The 22109-nt window shown below is 46.5% G+C and overlaps 1 protein-coding gene across 1 annotated transcript in view; it reads right to left on the bottom strand.

Annotated features, from left to right (window-relative positions):
• EXT2 (exostosin glycosyltransferase 2) overlaps window positions 1–15019 on the bottom strand; it is a 135125-nt gene extending 120106 nt beyond the window's left edge. The window contains exons 1-4 of the mRNA XM_040638981.1: window positions 14870–15019; window positions 6865–7430; window positions 5824–5913; window positions 790–906 (exon numbers count right to left, since the gene is read on the bottom strand). Coding sequence (XP_040494915.1) covers window positions 790–906; window positions 5824–5913; window positions 6865–7400 — 743 coding nt within the window. The 5' untranslated portion in view covers window positions 7401–7430; window positions 14870–15019. The remainder of the gene's footprint in view (window positions 1–789; window positions 907–5823; window positions 5914–6864; window positions 7431–14869) is intronic.
• Window positions 15020–22109: the final 7090 nt, after the last annotated feature.

The raw sequence follows: 22109 nt of genomic DNA, 5'->3' as shown, positions 1-22109 counted from the left end.
GCAAAATTCAAAATCCCAAGCAGAGAGGCTGTGAGCAAGTCATTACAACATGGCCCAGTGACTGACACAGTAGGAGAAATGGAGGCCGCTATGGGGGCGTAAAGCAGAAGAACCACTCCGGGCCTAGGAGAGTGCCCCTAGAGTGAGAGGTACTCGAGTTCAAACCTAAAGGACAAGCAGGTCATCAGTCTGATGAAAATGAGGAAGAAGACTTCCAGACCGTGGAAAGTATTTGCAGCCCAAAAACACTGAGAAAGCAATGCTCATTCTAAAAACTAAAAGGGGGGAAGGGGGAAAGCTAGAAATGGAAAGAGCAGTCATGTGCCAGAGAGTCTTGAAAGACATTTTAAGGGGTTTGGGCTTCATCCGAAGGGAAATGGGAAATCAACAATCAGGTTGTGGGGGCAGCAAGACTACAGGCAAGGAAACCACACAGGGGGCCATTCCCAGGATCTAAGGGAGAGAGAACAGTAAGCTGGTGTGGGGTGGGGGCAGAGGAGATGGAGAAGTAGGCAGATCTAAGAAATATTTAGGAGGGACCATCAATAGGACTTACTCTTTTGACACAGGAAGTAAGGGAGAGGAAGGAGTTAAGGACACCACAGGGATTCCAGATCTGGAAAGCTGGGTAGACAGCACTGTATATTCACTGAGCCAGAGAAAACCGAAGATAAACAGACTGGGGTGGGGTGGGGAAGATGGCAGACTCCCAGCCCCTCCTGGGACACCCACCATATGGAACCTCACTGGCATCTCACAGCACACCGGGTTGAGCTGAATGCCCCTTACCCTGGTCCTTTGTCTGGAAGGTCCACCTCAGCTGACAGCGGACTGTAGACAGGAATGCTGACATCATAGCCTTGCCGGTAAGTCCACGTAGAAAAGCCACCACCAGCCAATAGAGCCCTGAAACAAAGGATTTTGTCCGACAGTGAGAAAGAAAGGTCTTCATTCTGACAAGCTCTGTGGGAAGGGATAGGAGTAACTGGGTCAATAACAGTATCAACAACAAAGGCCTGTTTCCTGAGTCACCTGTCTCTGCAGACACGGTGCTCAACGTTTTACATTCACACCTCCTGGACAGCAGCTGCGTTCGATCCGAGTTAGCAGCCGCCTTCTGGGGTCCCACGTGCTCTTTCCTTCTTTTCCACTTCTGAGAACACATCACAGCCCAGAGGCCATCCTGTGAACAGCCCCTCTGCTACCTTATTCAGATCCCATTCACCCCTCCCCAAAGTCCTACCCCACTCAGCAACACTCACACCAGAGGGAACAGTCTACACACGGGAAGCCTGGCTGACGCAGTCACTCTCCGACCCTCTGGCCCGAGTCTCAGGCGACAATGGGCACAGAAAACAGCAGCGGTGTCAGCAAAGTGTGTCATCCGGTGCTGTACATGCCCCAGCCTCTCTGCAACGCCCACCCCGGGCCGGTCTCTCCAGCACTGTCCAAGCGCTGCGTGCAAATCGGGTGGTCTCCACCAGCGCTCGCCTCCATTGCAGCTACTCAGTCCGCGTACAGGAAGCGGGAATCCAGGACTGGACCGTTAGTGCCTCGCTTGCACCTTGCATGCACTAGCTTTTCTTCCTCTTAATTAGAAAGCTGTGAACATACTATTTTAATTGGATCCAGCAAGTAGTGCAGTGACACTTCATCAGAGAAAGGAAGCAGGTGTAGATCACACCAACTTTTACTGTTATTCTGTCCCTGGGGCCCCAAATCCATCAAAATCACTTACTGGGGCAGAGTTTTGCCAGTTCCACGCACGGCACAGCCTGAGCCAAAATGTCTGAACTGAGAAGCCACATTTTTTGCAATATTGATTGCTACCAATCCTCTCCCTGCCCTGATGACAACCTACATTCCGTTCGAACCTGACCAGTTTAAGTTCAAAGATTTTCCAACCACCCCTGGAAATCCCAATCTGTTTGTTTAAGCTTTATGAAACCAAGAATTGGTTAGTGAGGTAATGTGCAGGCTAAAAACCTCTCCAGCTGCCAGTCTACTCTGTAAAACTTAATGACTGTCCTTAGTACCAACATACGGTCTTATTTTTCCTGATTAGCATTCAGCAGTGAATCCATCCACCATGAATTTGGGCCGATTCCATGACAGCAAGCAGACTGCAGGGGACCCCGTGACCTCTGTACAGAGAAACAAACAGGGATCCAATACACAGGTACCAGGCAATCCAGGTAAGCCCGGGAGGTGGGTGGTTAGGTAACTACACCCACAGCCCCAGAGGAGAGGGGAATGCGCATGTGGCAAGAAAGGAAGCCTGTGTGTATCGCACCAACTTGTACTGTAATTCTGTCCCTGGGGCCCCAACTGTTACTCTGTTCCAGGAGAGCAGGGTGGGGGTTATACACTGGTAGGAGAAAAGAATGAGATCTGAAGCATGTCTTATGTCACGGATCACACACTCGAGATCTCCACTTGTGAGCTCGGCAAGAGCCAGGACTGCAATTAGTCAAGAGACCTCACACCAGCCCTGCTACTGATAAGACTTCAACTTCAAGTCCCTGTATCTTCTGCCAAGGACTCCATAACATGATAATGGAGACAATAGTGGGAGCTTCCCCTGCTCTACAGAACACGTGTTTTGCATTGAGCAAAAAGTACGTTTCTGAAAAGCACATTCTGTTTTCCTATTATGTATCCCCCAATCACAGGTCAGTTCCAAAGCTGCAAGAGAATGAAAACTTGTGGCTAAAAAAGCATTAATCTGATGATCAGACTTATGCCAGCTCAAGTGTTATGTCACTCAAAGTGTCCCCCAACATGTTTAGCACGTTGTAGGCCATCCTGAAGCTAGGACATGTCCTCTGTCATGGAGCCCTCTGCACAGCCTCAGGCACTCCACTGTCCCAGCTCCGGGTCTGTCGCCAGATGTTCTCCCAGTCCCCTCCCATCTGAGTGTCCACAGGGCCTACACACAGTTCGTCTGCAAGCTCATCCTTTGTTTTCTTTTGAACCATGCATACAACCAGGCCTGCAAATTCCTCAAATACAAAGCTTCAAATTTCGCTAAAACAAAAGATGGCCAATTCTATTAGTCATCCATATTAGTTTACTGAATCAAACTATAAAAAAATATGTATGAGACAGGTAAATCTGAACAATGGCTAGCTATATGGTGATATTAGATTCCTATTAATTTTTTAGGTGTGAAAATAGTACTTTGTTATATTTTTTAAAAATCCCTTATCGTGGAGAGATTCAAATGGAAATATTTACAGATGTAATGATATAACATCTGGGATTTGCTTCTAAATAACCTGGTGGGGGGTGGGTAGGAGTACAAATGAACGGAGGCCAGCCCTGAGTTGCTAACTGCCAAAGCTGGCCAGGGGGACATGGGTTCACCATACTAATCTCCTCTTTTATACAGGTTTGAAATTTTCCATAACAAGTTAAATAAAACCCACACGAAGTAGAAATCTGTGAGAGATATGTGCAAAAAAAAATAATAAAAATCCAGCGTAATAATATTACAGAACATATGAGAAAACAAAGATTGATAAAGTAAGGCATTCAAGAGGTATAATTTGCTCCCACTTAAAAAGGGTGTACGTGTGCGTGTGTGTGTGTATATATGTGTGCATGTGTGTGTATACATATACATATATATACATATATACACACACATGCACACACACAAATTTATACATGTTTGTGTATAAAGCCATAGAAAAAAGGCAGAAAAATACATTGTATTTGAGGACATGGATTACCTTTCAGTAAGGGAATGAAAACAGAGGAGGGTTTGAAGCATATGTTTACATTTTACTCTTTATATGCTTGCACATTGTTGCAATCTTGTACAAAGAAAGTATATGCATATCATGTGTAGGATTTTTAAAAATTGGAAGAGAAATAAAAACAGATTTAAGCAGCACAAAAGATATATATTCTGAGCAGACATTTCCTTCTGTCCTGGTCCTTACATTTCCCTGAGTAAAATCATTCTCAAGCAATCACACCTATGACCTCAGGCTTGAGCAGACCCTTGAAGCCATCTAATCTAGCCTGCCTGCTTTCTAATTTCCAAATAATCCAACACTCAGCTCTTGCTAAAACCATTCTGTCCTCATGGTTCTTGCCTCCTCTGAATCCAGGAACAACGACAAATGATAAGAAAAACTCACAAAAAATCTACTCTTCCTTCCGACCAGGAGACCACCTAGGTTTCAAAACGAAACTTCCCACACGCACAGATAAAGGAGGACGACACAGTGATTCAGCACTTGCTACGGGATCGCCTATATCACTTACAAAAACGCATGCACAGGGAAAAAGACTTAACCTTCCTGATCCTTGACACCTAAGCACTAGCAAGAACTCAAACTTCTTCCTGACTACTTGACACTTTTCCCGCAGAGAAATGAAACCCCATTTAACATATGCACTTGATAAAAATAAAATCCTTCTCCCATGCAAATACATATACCAAAATGTCAGCAAAAAGTGAAATGTCCCAAACAGAAATAAGCCCTTCTCAAAAGAAACTCAGAACAGCAGGTGAAGGCANNNNCATTCCTAACAGCTTTTTCTTCCCTTCTCTGTTCCCTAAAGTATTTCACTTTCCCAGAGCAACCAAATCCATAAAACAGTAGCCCACTCAGGAACGCTGGGGCTGACAGCCAAACCAGCGCTCCCCTTGTGTATAGCTGGTTTCCATAGAACTTGTGTAGCCTGACTGCCCTCTATCGACCAAAACGATTTCTACATCAAAGGGGGGGGGGCCTGGAGTGTAGGTCTCTTCTAGTGATAATTGTATTTCCAGATAGAAACACAACACTGACCCCACATAATCACTTAAGACAAAGAGGGCTTGGATTTAATCTTCCAGGGGAAAGTAGTACCAAGCGCAGATTTTCATAAATGCTGGTGTCAGCCTTTAGCAAGCTGAGAACACCGCTGGCCTCAGGCTACTCTCTAACCAGTAACAATGATACTAAGAGTGAAACATCAACTGTAATAAAATGACTTATGAGTGAGTTCTGATGTCAACCTACACCACTGCTGTACCTTGAGTACTGCCCAGAACCCCTATGTTGGGTCTCACTTGCCTGCTCTCCTCAAAGCCTTGAACGCAGTACTAGGAGAGGAACCTCACGGCACCCCATTCCCAAGCCTTCTGGGAAGCCTCTAGCCCCAGCAGTTTGGTCAACATGGAAAAGGGCTGATAAACAGAGTGAGCAGACTCAGAATCATAACTCTGCAATCCCAACCACCCCACACCACACATGCTGTTTGAAAGGTTTCATTAGGAAGAGAGAAAGGAAAGAAGTGGGTGGGGGCCAGGAGGGAAGGGAGGATGGAAGGAAGGACCCCACTGACCGAGGCCATGGAGAGTAAATGAACCAGAGTGCCCTTGTTCCCCCGATATTACAGGCTGTGGGTGTCACTTTCACACCTCCGCGTCCCCTTCCCACAGCAAGCTGTGGCTCTGCTTTTCACAAATGCTCCCAAATTCGGACAGAGCTGACATAAGCCAGGCATGAACCAGGCCTTGAGGGTGGGGTTGCTGCACTAAGGAGAGCAAAACCCAGACTGAGAAAAAAAGATCATTTTTCAAAACGCTATGCTATAACATTAAGTTCCAGATGATTCTCCACAACAGACTTAAGCAGGTCCGGCCTCACTATATCTATGTCTCAAGGAGGGAAATGCCTAGGACAATGTTTTATTTTAATAAACAATTCTGATGACACAGTCTGTCCCACTAGGCTTAGAAATAGGACTTCATGTGAAAGAAAGAGTCTTGCATTTCCTTAACCCTCAGAAACCCAACACAGGGATAACCCCAAATACACTTACCTGTCCCTGGGGACATCCAGAGCTGTGTTATAATCTGGGGGGCCTCCAGGCAACATGTTGAACAGCAGGTGGTTTGTACCTCGATCCCACCTTTTAAGAAATGAAACACGTATGAGAATTCACATGTCAACTACGAAGGAACAGAAACAAGAGCCAGTTACTGGATGACAAGCAGCAAGTATCCCCAACCCCAACTAGGGCCACTTCTCACGGGTGAAATCCCAAGAGTACATCAAACACTAGCCTGGCTCTTCGAAAGAAAAAACAGGTGGACGTGTACTTTGAGACAGGCCACAACAGGCGAGCCTATGATGACAACCTGAAAACGATCTGAATGTTCACCATTTGGTTAAAGAAACAAAAAGGAATATAGAAGCCTGGTAAAGTACATCATGGAACATGTGTAAAATGGAAGGCTATACAACTCTTAAAATTATATAGTAAACGAACATGAAATTATCTGGAAATATATTCATAACATATTAAGGAAAAAAGGCAGCACAAGAGTACAGAATGCACAATCCCATTTTTGACGAAACATACATGTTACACGTGCATATGCACATGCTTCACACAAAAATGTATTTACACATGCGTATGTGTATATTTTTTATACAAAAATGACTGGGAAGTAACATCATCGAGGCAGAATCATGGAACGAATCTTACATGCTTCTTTTTGCTGACTTGTATTTTCAGACTTTTTACAGTGAACATGTATTACTATGTAAGTAATAAAGAGGGGAGGAGATTTCAATATAAAAGGAAAGCTATGAAAGATGAGCCATCCTTAGATTCTAACTCCAAGACAGTCGGAGCCCACAGCAAGAGCACGGATGGCAGACCGCTTTTCACCAGTACAGAGGCGAGCTGCTTCCAGCACTGGCTTGGTGCTCCGAGTCGGTCACTCACACACATGCCCTCCCACGAGGAAAGAGACAGCAGCTGGAGGCCAGCTCAAGAGGAGAAGCACTCCCTCTCCCCGTCCTTCCCCTGAGCTCCCCGAAGGCCCTGGCTCCCGTCTGTACACGTGCTACATACCTGGAGAGCTGGGCCAGCGCCTGCGCCGTCTCCTTAATGCGGAGCGTGTTCTGGTTAAGCACGTCGATGGACGGGACGAACAGGCAGGCCCGGTTGATGTCATCGGTATAGTAGTCGCTGTCTGAGATGGCCGTGAGCAGTTCGTTATACTCCCGGGAGATGGTGTTGCTGACCGGGACACCAGAGTTGTCCACATACTTTTTCAGAGAGTAGATGTACACCTTGATTTTGTTCTTCGGGTTGAAGCCACAGCGGTAGACATCAAAACACGTGTGCATTCTGCAGCTGAGATCGCCGCGCTCGGGGATGGGACTATCGGCCGGCAGCCGGACCACTGGCACGTCGCGGACGCTGCGCTTCTCTACGTTCCAGTCACTGGAGGACTCGATGGAATGGGGCCAGAACTGGAACATGCCGGTGGCAATGAGGCCCAGCAGGACGATGGAGAAGAGCGTGATGTAGTAGATTCGGTGCTTGGTCTTCATTCTTGGGATGAGGGCAGGACCCCGGATATTGTACTTGACCGACGCACACATAATGACACAGGCAGCCTCCTCCTCCCACTCCTACTTCCGGGGGGAGACACAAGGAAAATGAAGTAGTTAGAGTAGCAAGGGACCACCTATTTCTTTCCCTGAGGTGCTTTGAGGAAATAGTGAAAAGGGATTTTTGACCCTTCTTGTAAATATATACCAATATATGTTTGTGTATTAAATGTGTACTATATGCCATAGTTAGTATTTAATACTGTACATAGTAAATACAGTTATTGATAAACAGAACTATATACTGTAAATATACGTTCAATGAAAGCGTAAGTCCTAAACGTGTGGGGCCTAGGAAGAGGACCGCTGACCATGGAAGAAAAATCAAAATTAGAATAAAGATAGTTGTTCTGTTTTGTTTTTAAACACTTGGCTAATATATGGGGCGCCTGGGTGACTCAGTTACTTGAGCGGCTGACCCCTGATTTCAGATTAGGTCATGATCTCAGGGTCCTGAGACAGAGTCTATGTCAGGTTCCGTGCTCAGTAGGGAGTCTGCTTCAGGATTCTCTCTCTCCCGCTGCCCCTCCCCTCACTTGTGCGTGCGCTCTCTCCCTCTCTCAAATAAATAAATACATCTTTTTAAAAAAAATGTAATTAAAAATGCTTCACAAAACAATGTTTAACCTCAGTTTACAGTACTAGCCATAAAACATGTAACAAACACTGCATTTTTCTATTCTGTTATTCTACTGTTTTTTAAAAATGCTGGCCTTACCTACTAGATGAATCGTATCACCCGATAATGGGTCACCCACAGTTTGGAAAAAAAACTGATTTCATATTTAACAAAACTGGGATTAATGGAACAAAAATAGAATCCACATGTGAGCTTACAAATGTTCATGAGTTACAGACTATGAAAAAGGCACTATCACAACAAAATAAACCCAAATAGAAGTAAGTAATAAACAAAAACACAATGATTAACTAATTAAAAAAATAGAAAAGATCAACAAAGTTAAAAGTTGCTTTTTAAAGTCTTTTTTTAAAGATTTACTTATTTTAGAGAAAGAGAGGAAAAGAGAGTGTGCACACGAGCAGTGGGGAGGAACAGAGGGAGAGAGTCACAAGCAGACTCAGTGTTGAGCACAGAGCCCAAGGTGGGGCTTGATCTCACAACCCTGAGATCTCGACCTGAGGCGAAACCAAGAATCAGACGCTTAATGAACTGCACCACCCAGGCGCCCCTAAAAGTTGCTTTTTCAAAAAGGTGAATAAAACTGACATTTGATATAATTCTGCTAGAATTAATCAAGACAAAGAAAAAAAAAACAAAAAAATATCTAGAATGAAAAGGGGACCATAACTTTAAATGCTGCCTGTATTTAAAAGATATCAATGAACTTACACCAATATATTTGAAAACTTGGATGAACTAGAAAAATTCTTTAAAAATATAATTTCTCAAACTGTCTCAAGGAGAAATAGCAAACCTAAATAGTTGTATAACATTAAAGAAACTGAATCAAAATTTTAAAAGTCTTCCTATAAAGAAAATTCCAGGCCCAGAAATTCTGCACATTCAAGACATAATTCCAATTTTACACAAATTATTTCCAAGTCCAGAAAAAAAGGTGAAAGGCTCTCCCATCTTCTAGGAAGCTAGTTATAACCTTAATATCAAAATCTCACACCGATGGTTCTCAAAGTACGTCTGAGGACACCAGGAGTCCCCATGACCCTTTCAAAGGCTCTGAACTGTTTTCATAATAATACTGACAGGATTTTTTCACTTTCATTTTTGAGACCACGTGATGCATGCTATTGCAAAGACTGACTGCAGAAGTAGATATGAGAATCCAGCTGTCTTCTAAGTTTTTCCCACTGTAATGAAAGATATTAACTCACAGATTCAAGACGCTCAAGTCCGAGCAGAATTACACCAAAACAAACAAACAAAACAAAACAACCACCTAGATATGTCAAAGTAAAACAACTTAAAAAAAAAAGCTAAAGAAAAATGTTAAAAGCAGCCAGAGGGGAGAAAAATCTACCCAAGGTCGATTAAAAAACTACACATGGCAGACAAAACTATAAAATACTTAGAACAGAGATCTCTGTGACTTCTGGCCAGAGAATGATCTCTACAACAAAATATAAGAAGTGCAAACCATAAAAAGATAAAATGATAAATTCTATGTTACCACTAAAAATTTTTGTTCATCAAAAGACCCATACAGAAGTAAAAAGACCATTGATAAACTAGTAGACTTGCAATCCGTACACCGATAGCGACTAGCAACCCGAATAAAGGAGGCCTACAAACCAATAAAAACAAAGACTAACAAAACAAACAAAAAGGAGAAAACCGGACAGAAGACTTAAACAGGAATTTCACAGGAGAGGACACAAAATCAGCACAGCAACATCTGAAAACCACGTTTTGTCTCATCAGCGGTCAAGGCACGTATAGCCACAATGAGACACCGTCTAGCCGCCAACACAAGCAAACGGAAGAGTCGAACACCAGCCGGTGTGGGCAGGGCCTGGAGCCACCGAGCTCAGCTGGTAGGAGAATGAACAGGCTGGAGTCCCAAGTGGTCAGCAGAAGGGCTGGAAAGAAGAGGGGCTGATGCCCCCACATTAGCGTCCCAGGCATCACACTACACTTCCCACTTGTCATAGTTTGGTCCCCCTGTGCCCCCGGTAAAAAGAACAAGAGACAAGGATGGAGGTGCAGGGAGTTTCCTTACTTGGGAGGTGACCTCAGAAAGCCAGAGTGACCAGCAAGGGGAGAGAGACACAGAACAAGGGACAGCCAGTAAGGTGGGCAACAGGGGCTCTTAGGAGTGCTAGGCACTCTTGAAGAACCACAAAAACTATACCTGTCCCTCAGAAGGATGAGAGGCCAAGGCACTGATCTCCCAGCTGGTGCCCACTACTGCTTGAGATTGTCTGGGACTATTATCAGCTCATACTCTGTATTCAACAACCCTCAAAAGGTCTGGATCTATCCTTTCCTCGATGTACCATTAGTCTGACAAAGAGCTGCAGTTCCTTGAGGAAGGACTGGGTGAACCTCTGTCTATACTTGCAGGGACGTTACAAAGTCCTCTTCAAAGAAACCCAGCCTCCCTCTCAATCCATGGGATAGGGGTCTGAGATCCTGTCCGAAAACTGGGGATGAACAGTGATTCTTCCATTGCAAGAGCTGACATCAGCCTTCTAATTGCCCGCTCTCGTTTTTTTCTGGTTAAACAAGTCAAGCAACAGCCTAGTTAGCTGTCCATCTATACTGCCCTTAAGGACACTATACTCTATTAGCATCACTGTGGATCAAGACACGTCGGCTGCAAGTCGGCTTTATCGGCCATCGTGGGGATTGCGTCTACCATGCCACTGCAGGTCAGTGCCACCCAGCCTCCGCTCCTTCAGAATCCTATCACCCTCACAGACACTTGGGAACGGAGTCCCACAACCAGATCTAAAGTCAATTCTGGCCTACAAGGGACGGTCCACACTGAGCTTCACAAAGATGGATGCTGGCCTCCCGTGGGCGGTCCCTGTTACCAGAATTAAAGGAGCGAGCCCTCCCGGAAACAAAGGCAGGTGTTTCTCTGGCCTCATCTCTGGCCTTAAATAACAAATCTATTTCAAACCTCCACCTCCCTCTACCTCTGATCCCTTCCTCAACCCTCTACCGAGACAGCTCTAGCACCCCCACCTCATTTCCTACAGGCCAGGCACGACTGGCACTACTGACATCTCGGGCCAGCTCAGCCTTTTCTGTGGGGAGGCAGAAACAACCCCCAGTTTTGGCAACCAAAAATATATCCAGACATTGCCAAATACCCCCTGGGGAGCCAAAATCACCCCTACCTGAGAACCAGTGGTACAGATCATGGTCATGGCCAAGTTTCAAGGAATCTGTCCAGCAGCCTATGAGGACTCGCCCAGTTGCTCTGCAAGATCATTAAATCCCGAATCCTGAGAGAATGCTCCCAAAGCGACAGGGCCTCTCCCAAGCCGCCTTCCGGTCCACCACTACCCCACTCTTCATCTAACATCCTCAAGATGCACTCGCACGACGTGTGCCCTCAGCTCCTGCTGGTTCCCAGAGCCAGTCCTGCCACTCCAGCACAAAAGCCATCTGTCCACTAGCAGGGACTGCACTTCCCCCGCTTAGGCAATGCTGAGATCCGAAGGGAGGACGAGGCAGATCTTGAGAGGTAAGTACCACCCCGCGAGGTCTTTGCAGAGTGTCCAGACAAGGAGGGGTGGATACTTCCGCTGGCCCAGAGGGTCTAAGGAAATCTGGGAGTTCAGAGTTCTCCGTGCTTCCAGCAAATATCTCCATGTCAGTCTCACCCCCGGCTTCAGCAGAGGCCACCTGCCAAGGCTGCGCCTTCAGCCTCCTCTGCAGTCTGCCGTAATCATGATTACATTCTGGGCCTGATTTCCGCGGTCTGGCCTCTGGCCGCGGGAGATGCTGCCACAGCGCCTTCTGTCGCACCCAGGACACACTGGGCTGAACTGAGCCTGACCTTACCTCAAGGCTCGAGGAAAGATGACAAGAGACAGCCAGCTCCATCAGCCTTATCACGACCACTGTCCACATCCTGCTCACGTGCTACAGCTCCTGTACGAGCCGTGCTTTCCCTTCCAGCTGAGTCACAGCCCGCCCACCGCTGGCGAGAGTTGTACCACTGTGATGCGAGAGAGGACCAGGGGTTATCAACAGCCGCAGGGGGCCCTTGTTGCCGTCTGAGGGTGAGGGGGTCCAGGTTTACAACACCATGCTCAGGGTCGGCTTTCTAGAGCCACTTCTAGTACCGACTGTCTCAGTTCATGCTCCGCCAAACTAAGAAACACTGGAAAGCAGGGAGCTTGCGGACGAGGAGTCCGGAGAGCCAGAGGGAGGGACGAAGGAGAGGAGCCAGGGAAGAATGGAAAGCCATGAGGGTTACCACACTGAGCTGGGGAATGGGCTCAGTCTTCTGCAGAACTACGTGGAACACACCTCAGAACTGTCCCTCTGAAGGACAGGAAACGATGGCATTCATCCACTGAAGCCCATCATCCCCTACTGGCTGAGGGCTATTCCCAGATGTAAACTCACATTTCTGAGACACACCTACAGAGCCCGAGCAAGCTCCCGCGAGTCTTTGCCAAACAGCTGAGAGATAAGGTGAGCACCTGAAGTGAAGTAAAACCATTTAAAAATGAGGGGAGAGACACCTGGGTGGCTGAACGTTTAACTCTTGGTTTCGGCTCAGGTCATGATCTCAGGGTTATAGCGCTCTGCGCTCAGCGAGGAGTCAGCTTGGTATTCTCTCTCCCTCTGCCCCTTCCCACTGTTCGTGTGCTCAACCCCCCCCCCGAAAAAAAAAAAAAAAAAAAAAAAAAAAAAAAAAAAAAAAAAAGGAGGAGAAAAGCCTTAAATGAAAAAGGAAAGCAAAGGATGAGAGAGGAGGGGGAAAGTCCCTTACTAAACAGTGCTCTGGAGATACAGAACCTTCCTGGCGAGCATCCACGTACCTTTCACATACCTCTTCCCAACATTTGCTACGTTATATTAAGTATTTGCATGTCTGGCTCTTCTACTGGTTGTCATTTTCTTGTAGTCAATTTCCACACACCGAAGCACAGAAAGATGTATATCCCCAAAACCATCATCCAAGAAAACAAGTCATAATCTTCCCATCCAAAGAGGACATTCGCTACCATCACCACGTCCAAAGCCCCTGACACTGCGCTGCTCGGAAGAGGTCTGAAAGGAGTCTTCTACTAATTAACGTTCCACGTAACACCATAACCCATATGAAACAAGAATTTCACAGCAAAGCCCTACAAACTTAATCTTGAAACACATCAAACCTGTCCCTGCAAAACATGGACTCGTCTGGCTAGCTGTCAAGCACTGAGTCACTGGAAAAACCTTTTAACTCCTCTCTACTGTCAGGATGAGAAGCATTTTCTGTTCCTGGAATTATTTATTCCAAAAATGTGCCTGAAAAACCTTTCCATGGTGCTTCAGGCTATATCCAATCCATTTAGTCTGATGCTTTGAGTCACAATCTCTTGTCTTAATCTTTTTAGAAAAGCCCTCACAACTGAACTCTCAGGGCCACTGCAATACCGTAACTTAACCCCGCTGTGCCTGAAAACAAAGGAACCAAGTATTAACAAAAGCAGGAAGATCTGTGATTCATTGCCTTACCTGATAGGGTTCTTTATAATTAAAGTTATATGATGATTAAGCACCCCTAAAAATAGTTTCCAATGGGGGGGAGTGTTTCTTTGATTGTGGGAATTATACTATAATATACACTATACATAATGTATATAATAACTAACAACTAAACTGTATTGAGGACTTACTACATGTATCTGTTTTAAGCACTTTGTATTAACTTATTTAATCTTTCTAACAGTGCCATGTGACAAGCTATTATTACCCTCATTTTACAGACAGGGAAAGTGCAAGGGGAAGGCTAAGTAACCTGCAAAATGTCACAAAACTAGAAAATGCCAAGGCTAGGATTTGGAAGATGGCAGTCCGACTCTGGAGCCCCTGCTATTAACCTCCGTGCCTCCCCTAATTACCTATAAAAGCCTATATTAGATCTACCTTTTCCACTCCTCGATTAGCAAAGGGAGCATAACTTGGCGGACCCAAATCTATCTATTCATACCAGCACACGCAACCAAGAGGCTTAAGTCAGCGGAAGTGAGGAATGCTGGAAACTGAGTCATATATTACCGCGAAAAGCCTTTGAGCCCCGAAATTTACAAACCAAGTCCAATGCAAGTCCTTAGAGCATTCAACTGACTTCCAAGAATTAAAATTGACATTTCTATTTCAAGGTATCTTCAGAACACTGAGTCAAGAAAGGACCCCTCTAGATTAGCAGCTCCCAATGTTACACCAAGCAATCACTTAAGTCTCAAAACCATATAGATAGATCTGATTCCCACCACTAGTAAACCTCCAAATGCCTCTGAGCTTTGAGCCGATGCCCAGAGCCAGGGCACCCCTGGCCACCTTCCCCACCCAGCCTTCTTTCCGCGCTGGGGGCGCAGTGCCCCAAGCCCTGTCCCGGCATCCTGCGCTGCACGGGCTGCCACAGGCCACGGGAGAGCCCAGCGCGCTAGAAATCGCCGTGAGGAGAACCAGATCCCCGCAGGTCGCGGGAAAGTGGTGGCAGCGGGAAGGCATAAGTCCCGGAGCAGAGTGGGCCCTGCGGGAAAGGCAGCTGCGGAGTCCCGGGAGAGAGGAAATGAGCGGGCGGGGGTGGGCGTGGGCAACGGAAACAGGTGGGCACCAAAGCACCGGGCGGCCCAGAGGACCAGGCGGTGCGGAGATCCAAGCGCTCCCACAGCGGGAGACTTAGCGAGCAGCCCCGGCGGGGGTGGAATCACCCCTCGCCGCCCTCAGGCCTCCGCGCGGCCCGCGCTACCCGGCGGCCGGGCCCGACGCCGCCGCGGCCGCGGAGACCCTTCCGCCCCGCGCTTACCTCGGCCACGGTTGCCTCCCGCTCGGCCCCGCGCTCGGTCACCGGGGCATGCCGCGGGGCGCGGGCCACGGCCGCCGGGGAGGGATCGCGCCGAGTCGCCGGTCGCCACCGCCGGCGCCGGGTCTGCGCGAGCGAGCGGGGAGAGCGGCGCCGGCGACCGGGCTGGGCGACGTCTGACACCGAGCGCACTGCGCATGCGGGAGCGGCCGGGCCCGCGCCCCCTGCAGGACAGGAGGAGTCAGGGCACCGCGTAGGGTTTCTCCCAGGCAGGCGCGCGAAGCTCAGGCTCCACCCTGAAACTCTTGCGCAAAGACCTGCAGCCTCGTTCAGAATTAAAGAAACTGCAGGCCCGTAGTGGTGAGCGTGCAGCATTCCTGGAGGGCAATTTGGCTATATCCATCAAATGTGAAATGCCGGCAACCTTACCCCACCAATCCCTCTGTATGGAGTTTACCCTACGGATATTCTCAACAGCGTTTACCAAAAATACTCATTACAGCGTTGTTCCAAATAATCGCTAAAAACCGGAAAGAAGCAAAATAAGCTATGGAAAATGCATAATAATCAAAATAAAGTATGACTAAAATGGAATCATGTGAGAATTCATATATATGTCGGTATAAAAATATCTCGAAGGTGTATTAACATGCATGCTCTAAAACTGAGGAAATATGGTCCCTTTTCCATAAAATTATGTATATGCAAAAAGACGAGAGAGAAAATATACATGCAGATGTTTATATTCAAGCGTATGTATAATATTTTCTTCCGGAGGGAATCCAAGAAGCAAAGAACAGTTTTGGAGGAATAATAGTGGAGCTAGAAATGGGGGAAAGAGATTTTTTGTTTTGTTTCTTTCTATATTATTTACATGATCTAGCCTTACATACGCACAGTAAAACCCCTGTCATAAGGCATAAGTGGAGCTAAAAAAAAAAAATCAAAATGCAGAGCGCTGTAACTGGGAGGTTAATGAGATGACGCCCGCACGTGTTCAGTTTACAGGTAACTGTCCGCAGGATGACATCGGTTCCGGGCCCAGCTATCCCATAGCGCCATCTGGTGGAAGTTGTCGCTTACAGCTTAAATAGTCATGGGCGTGATTCTGAGTCTGGAGACTGGGGCTTCCAAGCAGCAAGTGATTCCAGGAATATTCTTGTGAGTTAATGCAGGGATATTTGGATGAGAGTATTCTGGAGATGGGAAACCCACATTTTGCTTCTCCACATCCAAAAGAGCATCGCTCTGCCCTCCAAATCCACATGCCTCCAAGATGATAGGAAATTTATCACACATGCACCCCATTTGATAACTGGATAGATGGAAAGTATTTTGTTTTCTTGTCTTTCTCAGTATTAAACATATATCGTGTGTGTATGTGTATGTATACACACACTTTGTATGTGTCCCTTTGCTGGTCCCTATATATATATTTTTTTTCATTAATCATATATTTGTTCACTAAACGAGGACTTCTTGTGTTAAAGACCTGTTAGGCACTGCCTCGGAGGAACCTATCTTATTTACTTTTTATAACCCTAGACATGTATAGTGCCTGGCACACAGTTAAGTGGTCTATAATATGAGTAAAGAGTGCCCAGACACTGGGAGGAGCTCCGTAGAAAGAAGACAAACGCGCGAGTAAGATTAAGCAAAGCAGGGGGTGAAAAGTAGCGTGGGAGAATATAAACAAAGTGCTAGGGGTTCAAAAGAGAAAGCAATCACATCCAGTTGCAAAGATATGGGAAGACTTCACACAACAGTTAATATCTTTGCTGGTCCTGGAGGGTAGTTAGGATGTTGGCAGGTAGAGAAGTGAATAGGGCATTCCAGGCAGAGAAAAAGTCACGAGCAAAAGCACAGATGAGAAGCAGGGGATGTAAAGAAGGAGAAACCATCAGAAAGACCAAGTGCTGTTTTAATCCAGTGTAACTAGAACAAGGTGGCTACATTTCCAGGGGTAGAAACCATGCAAGTGATTGGAGGTAAGGAAGCACAGAGCCGTGATCGTACAGGCTGTACAGACGCTAAAGCAGCTGAGGATGACTGCGGAGCAGAGCAGGAAAGGGAACTAGAAGACAGGACCCCCAGTCTCTAAGAAGGTAGAAAAGCTCAGTGGTCAGCAGTTAATAGAGGAGAGGCTGTGGAAAGACGTTTTGTTACTCACATTGAAGATAGAGGGAAAAAAAATAGAGACCGCGCAGATCCCCGCCTACCCATGGGGTCAGAAAAGGCTAAAGTGGAAGCTGGACAAGGCGTGGCTTTCCAGGAAAGTGGCATCGCCAGGGGAAAGTGAAGTTACGGGCAGGAGGAACTGCTCGAGTGCAGCAGCATCCCAGATTCACCACTTCCTTTAAACGATGCCGGTTTGCAAGAAGGGAGAAAGGCATAATCTCCAAGGAAAAGGACTCCGTGAAAGAATGAATAGTTGTGTGGTATTTTATGCTGGCTCAGCTTAAATGACAGTGGCAGGCAGCCTGGAGAACTAGAAACCACCTATCGAGCCCAGATCAAATATAATGAACACTCTATCTGATGGGTAGCTGAGCTCACAAAAATAGTAAAGAAGATACAGGGGCCAGCAAGGAAGCTACAGTGAGAAAACGGAGCGTTGAAGTGACAACGAGGGCATGCGAGGTGGGGCGTGGATCCCGAGGGGCTCACGGAAAGACAGGATCCTGAGGCGGAAGGCTGGAGAACAGACTCAACGTCAGTAACGACCAACCAAAAAACTGTCCGCCTTGTGCAGAGAGTGGAGAAAGGAGAGTCTCTGCTGAGACTCTAACATCGGGCTTCACAACGACGTGGGATTTGAATTCATACCTACCAGCAGGGTCCAGAAAGCTCCAAGCCTAGAGAGTAACACTAAGTATTACCAACCCAGGTCAGTCGCACCTGAAGAAGGACACGTGAACACCCCCACTGGAGGGTCTTGCCTCCACACAGTCTGCCCAGGATCCTGGCAGATAAAACCCGAACAAACGTAAACTCACAATGTGGAATGAGCACATGATAAATAAGCAATAAATAAGAAGAAACTTCAAACAGCACAAATTTTACCGCCAAGAACCACAGATAACTGGATTATGAGAAATAAATATAAAATAAGTAAGTTTATGGTGCTCAAAGACTTGAAAGATGGAATATCAACATTAGAAAGAAACAAGAGGATATTTTCTCAAAAGACCGAGGAGATTGAAAACGTACTAAACATAAAAACCAGGAACTCAATGCCTAAGTTAAACAGTAGATGAGACACAATCAATACATTGGGGTATAGATTTGAATAGACTACCCAGAATGCAGATTGAGGAGAAAATGAAGAGATGGACGAGGATGTTGAAAGAGAGGGAGGACAGAGGACGAAAGGGCAGCATATGTCCCGAAGGAGGGAATAGTGAATGAAGAAGCAGTAATCCGGGAGACAGTAGCTGAGAATTTTCCATCACTGGGCAGAGATGACCCTCTGTAACAGCTGGACAAGAAGACTAACAGCAGACTTCTCAATAAGAACAAAACCAAAACACAGAAACCATAAGATAATCATAAGAGAAGCTGGTAGTCGATGTACAGTTGTAGACCCAGTGAAGCCATCTGTCAAGAATAAGAAATAAAGACATTTTCAGACAAACACAAATAGAAAGAGTTTGCTATCAGTAAATCCTTCCTAACAATTTCTGAAAGATGCACTGCAGGAAAAAGAATGTTAGAACCAGAAGAAAGTAGTGAGATGAGGTGCGGATGGCAAACAGTGAAACTGATAAGCTCGTGGGTAAATCAAAACAAATACTGACTAAAACAACAATAAATACTGACTGTATAAAACTATAAAACTAAAAAAGACAAATTGGAGATTTAACACTAGATGTTTACCCCCAAGTTCATGGCAGCAATATTTACAAGAGCCAAGATATGGCAACAATCCATCAACAGATGAGTGGGTAAAGAAAAGGGGATATGTATACATACAATGGAATATTTTTTATGACAAGTTTTTTTTTTTAGATTTTATTTATTTATTTGACACAGAGAGAGAGACAGCCAGCGAGAGAGGGAACATAAGCAGGGGGAGTGGAGAGGAAGAAGCAGGCTCCCCGCTGAGCAGGGAGCCCGATGTGGGGCTCGATCCCAGGACCCGGGGATCACGCCCTGGGCCAAAGGCAGATGCTTAACAACTGAGCCACCCGGGCGCCCCTATAACAAGGTTTTTTTTTTTTAAGATATATTTATTTATTTGCGGCACCTGGGTGGCTCAGTCGGTTAAGCATCTGCCTTTGGCTCAGGTCATGATCTCAGGGTCCTGGGATGGAGGCCCGAGTCCAGCTCCCTGCTCAGCAGGGAGTCTGCTTTTTCCCTTTCCCTCTGCCTGTCCCCCTGATCATGCTCTCTCACGCTCACTCTCTCTCTCTCAAATAAATAAATAAAATCTTAGGGCACCTGGGTGGCTCAGTTGGTTAAGTGTCTGCCTTTGGCTCAGATCATGATTCCAGGGTCTTGGGATGGAGCCCCACATCGGGCTCCCTGCTCCATAGGGAGCCTGCTTCTCCTTCTCCTGCTCCCCCTGCTTGTGCTTGCTCTCTCTCTCTGTCAAATAAATAAGTAAAATCTTTAAAAAATAAATAAACAAATATATATATATATACATATATATCTTAAAAGAAAAATATTTATTTATTTATTTTAGAAAAAGAGAGAGAAGGGGGGAGGGGCAGAGGGAGAGAGAAAATCTTAAGCAGGTTCCACACCCAGCAAAGACCCCTACGCGGGGGCTCGATCTCATGACTGTGAGATCACGACCTGAGCCCAAACCAAGAGTCAGATACTTAACCAACTGTGCCATCCAGGCGCCCCCATAGAATGGATTATTATTCAGCCGTAACAAGGAATGAAATCTTGCCACTTGGGACAACATGGATGGACCTCAAGGACATCATGCTAAATAAGTCACACAGAGAAAGACAAATAGTGGGTGATGTCCCTTATATTGGAATCTAAAAACAAAAACAAATGAACAAATTTTGGAAAAATAAGCTTATAGATACAGAGGACAGATTGGTGGTTGCTGGAGGTGGGGGTGGGAAGTGAGAGAAATGGGTGAAGGGGGTGAAAGGTAAAAAAAATAAATAAGCTGAAAGAATTTTGCCGCGAATACCCACGTGTCTACCATCTCTACTATGTAATTAATATTTTACGATACTTACCACATACTGACCCACCCCTTGTTGACCCCTCAATTTTTGCTGCATTGCAGAGTAAATTGCCACTGTCAGTAGTTACATCTGAATATTTTATCAAAGGCATGTCATTAACTACAGATCAATATTTCACAGTTCCTTTTTCCTAATGAGGTAAAATTTATGTGCAATAAGGTGCGCACATTTCGCATTTTTTCTTTATATCAGGGAATAACAATGGCTATGGCCAGTGGTGAGGAACACATAAAAGCAGAAGAAAGGATCAAAAAATAATCATTTTCCCTTTATACAAAAATCATAGTTCACATATAAGCAAAAAAAACCCCGTATTAAATTAGAAAGCAAACATACACTAGATAGCATTAACAAAGGTAATAGTTCATTGTAAAAAAAAAAAAACCTAATAAAACCAGCAAATTCGATAAAATCATTACAAGGCTGACTGTTGATGACAATAAAAGCAGAGAGAACAAATGCTACCAATATCAAGAATGAAAAAGGGGATATTACTACAGAGAGGGACGAAAAAGAGAGGAAGAATGTACTATTGATACACGCAACAATGTCAATGAATCTTAAAACATTCAGCTGACCTATCACGTATCCCCCGCTTTGCATGGTTCCCTGAGAGGCAGAGCCTTGATGCTGGCAGCTATTCTGGACACAATCTTAGGGAACGGTGAGATCGGAGTAAGTCTAGGAGGACAAAGAAAGCCTGCCCAGAGGTGTGCTATAGAGCCGGCTACCGCCCTGGGCACCCGGGGCTCAATCCCAGCGGGACTCTTTGAGGAGCCACGCGGAAGGTCAGAACGGCCCTCCCCACAGCGGCCGCCTGCTGGCAGCGGTATCCATCCGGCCGAGCGCCCAGTTTGCGTGTGCCCCATGAGGCTGTCACAGAAGCCTGGGGCAGGAAGTGCCCTCCGGAGCAGCCGAGGGGCCCCCGGGGCGACGCTCACGCACACGTGGCTGGCGGTCTTACCGAGCAAGGGGAGAAAGGTGCGCGCAAAGGGGAACCTGAGATGGGTGTAGAATACGCCAGACCCAGACTCCACAGAGAGACATATGGAGCGCATCCCTTCACGCAGCCCAGCCAGCTGGGATCGCAGGCCCCCCTTCCGCCGACTGAAACAGACAGACTCGGTTCGGGCCCCGATCCCCAGGTCGGTCAGCCTCTGCCGGGAAGCCAGCTTGGATTCCCTCTGAAGAACTAGGAGTTGTTCTTCTGAGAATTCTACCTGGGATGTATCACAGGGTCCTTCCGTGGGGGACCCTGAACCACAGTGGCAGCGTCGCAACAGAGGTCTTTAAAGGGGATACAGAGGGCTCTCAGTGTGGCCGTTATTCTGACCCGCAAAACCTGAAGGCTTTCCTTCAATGAATCCGCAACCCCTAGTAGCAGTGTTTCCTGGCAGTGGGACGAGAAAGGAGCGACCCTTGGCCAAAGGCACCAAGCAACAATGAAAGGTGCTGCCGATGACGCCACGAGGCCTGGTCCTCGGGACTGGAAAGAGAAAGCATCCTGCCGAGCCAGCTTTGGCAGGGTACAGACAGCACAGAATTCGCAACCAAACCGACCCGACTCCGAATCCTGGCTCTGGGACTTTCCACCTACGGGACTTTGAGAATGTCATTCCAGCTCTTTGAGACTCCACGGCCTCATCTCTAGAGTGGAGGATAATCACGTCAGCTTCCTGGATTGTCGAAGTTAGACTGCACAGAAATTACCAGCACGGTGTCCGCACACAGAAGGTTTTCAAGGAAAGACAGGGAGAAGGAGCGAATGGATGAAAGGCAGAAGCGTAGAGGAAATCCTCGGTCAAATACCATGGTTTACAGAAAATGCACACTGACTGCACCGACATTGTCTTAAACAGAAACAAGGGAAGAGACTGCTTTTCTACACGGGAGCGTAGACACAAGAGAAGGGTCCTCCGCACACAGCTTTAAGGTCGCTTCGGAAAGCCCATGTGGGCTCTGAGCTCAAGCAGCCCTGAGGATGGCCTGAGTGGCCCTTCGCCTACTTGGGGTGGAAAGGCCAGCCTGGG

Source organism: Ursus maritimus, unplaced genomic scaffold (assembly GCF_017311325.1).
Source record: "Ursus maritimus isolate PB19 unplaced genomic scaffold, ASM1731132v1 scaffold_23, whole genome shotgun sequence".
NCBI lineage: Eukaryota > Metazoa > Chordata > Mammalia > Carnivora > Ursidae > Ursus > Ursus maritimus.
This window is presented reverse-complemented; position numbering and strand designations above follow the sequence as displayed.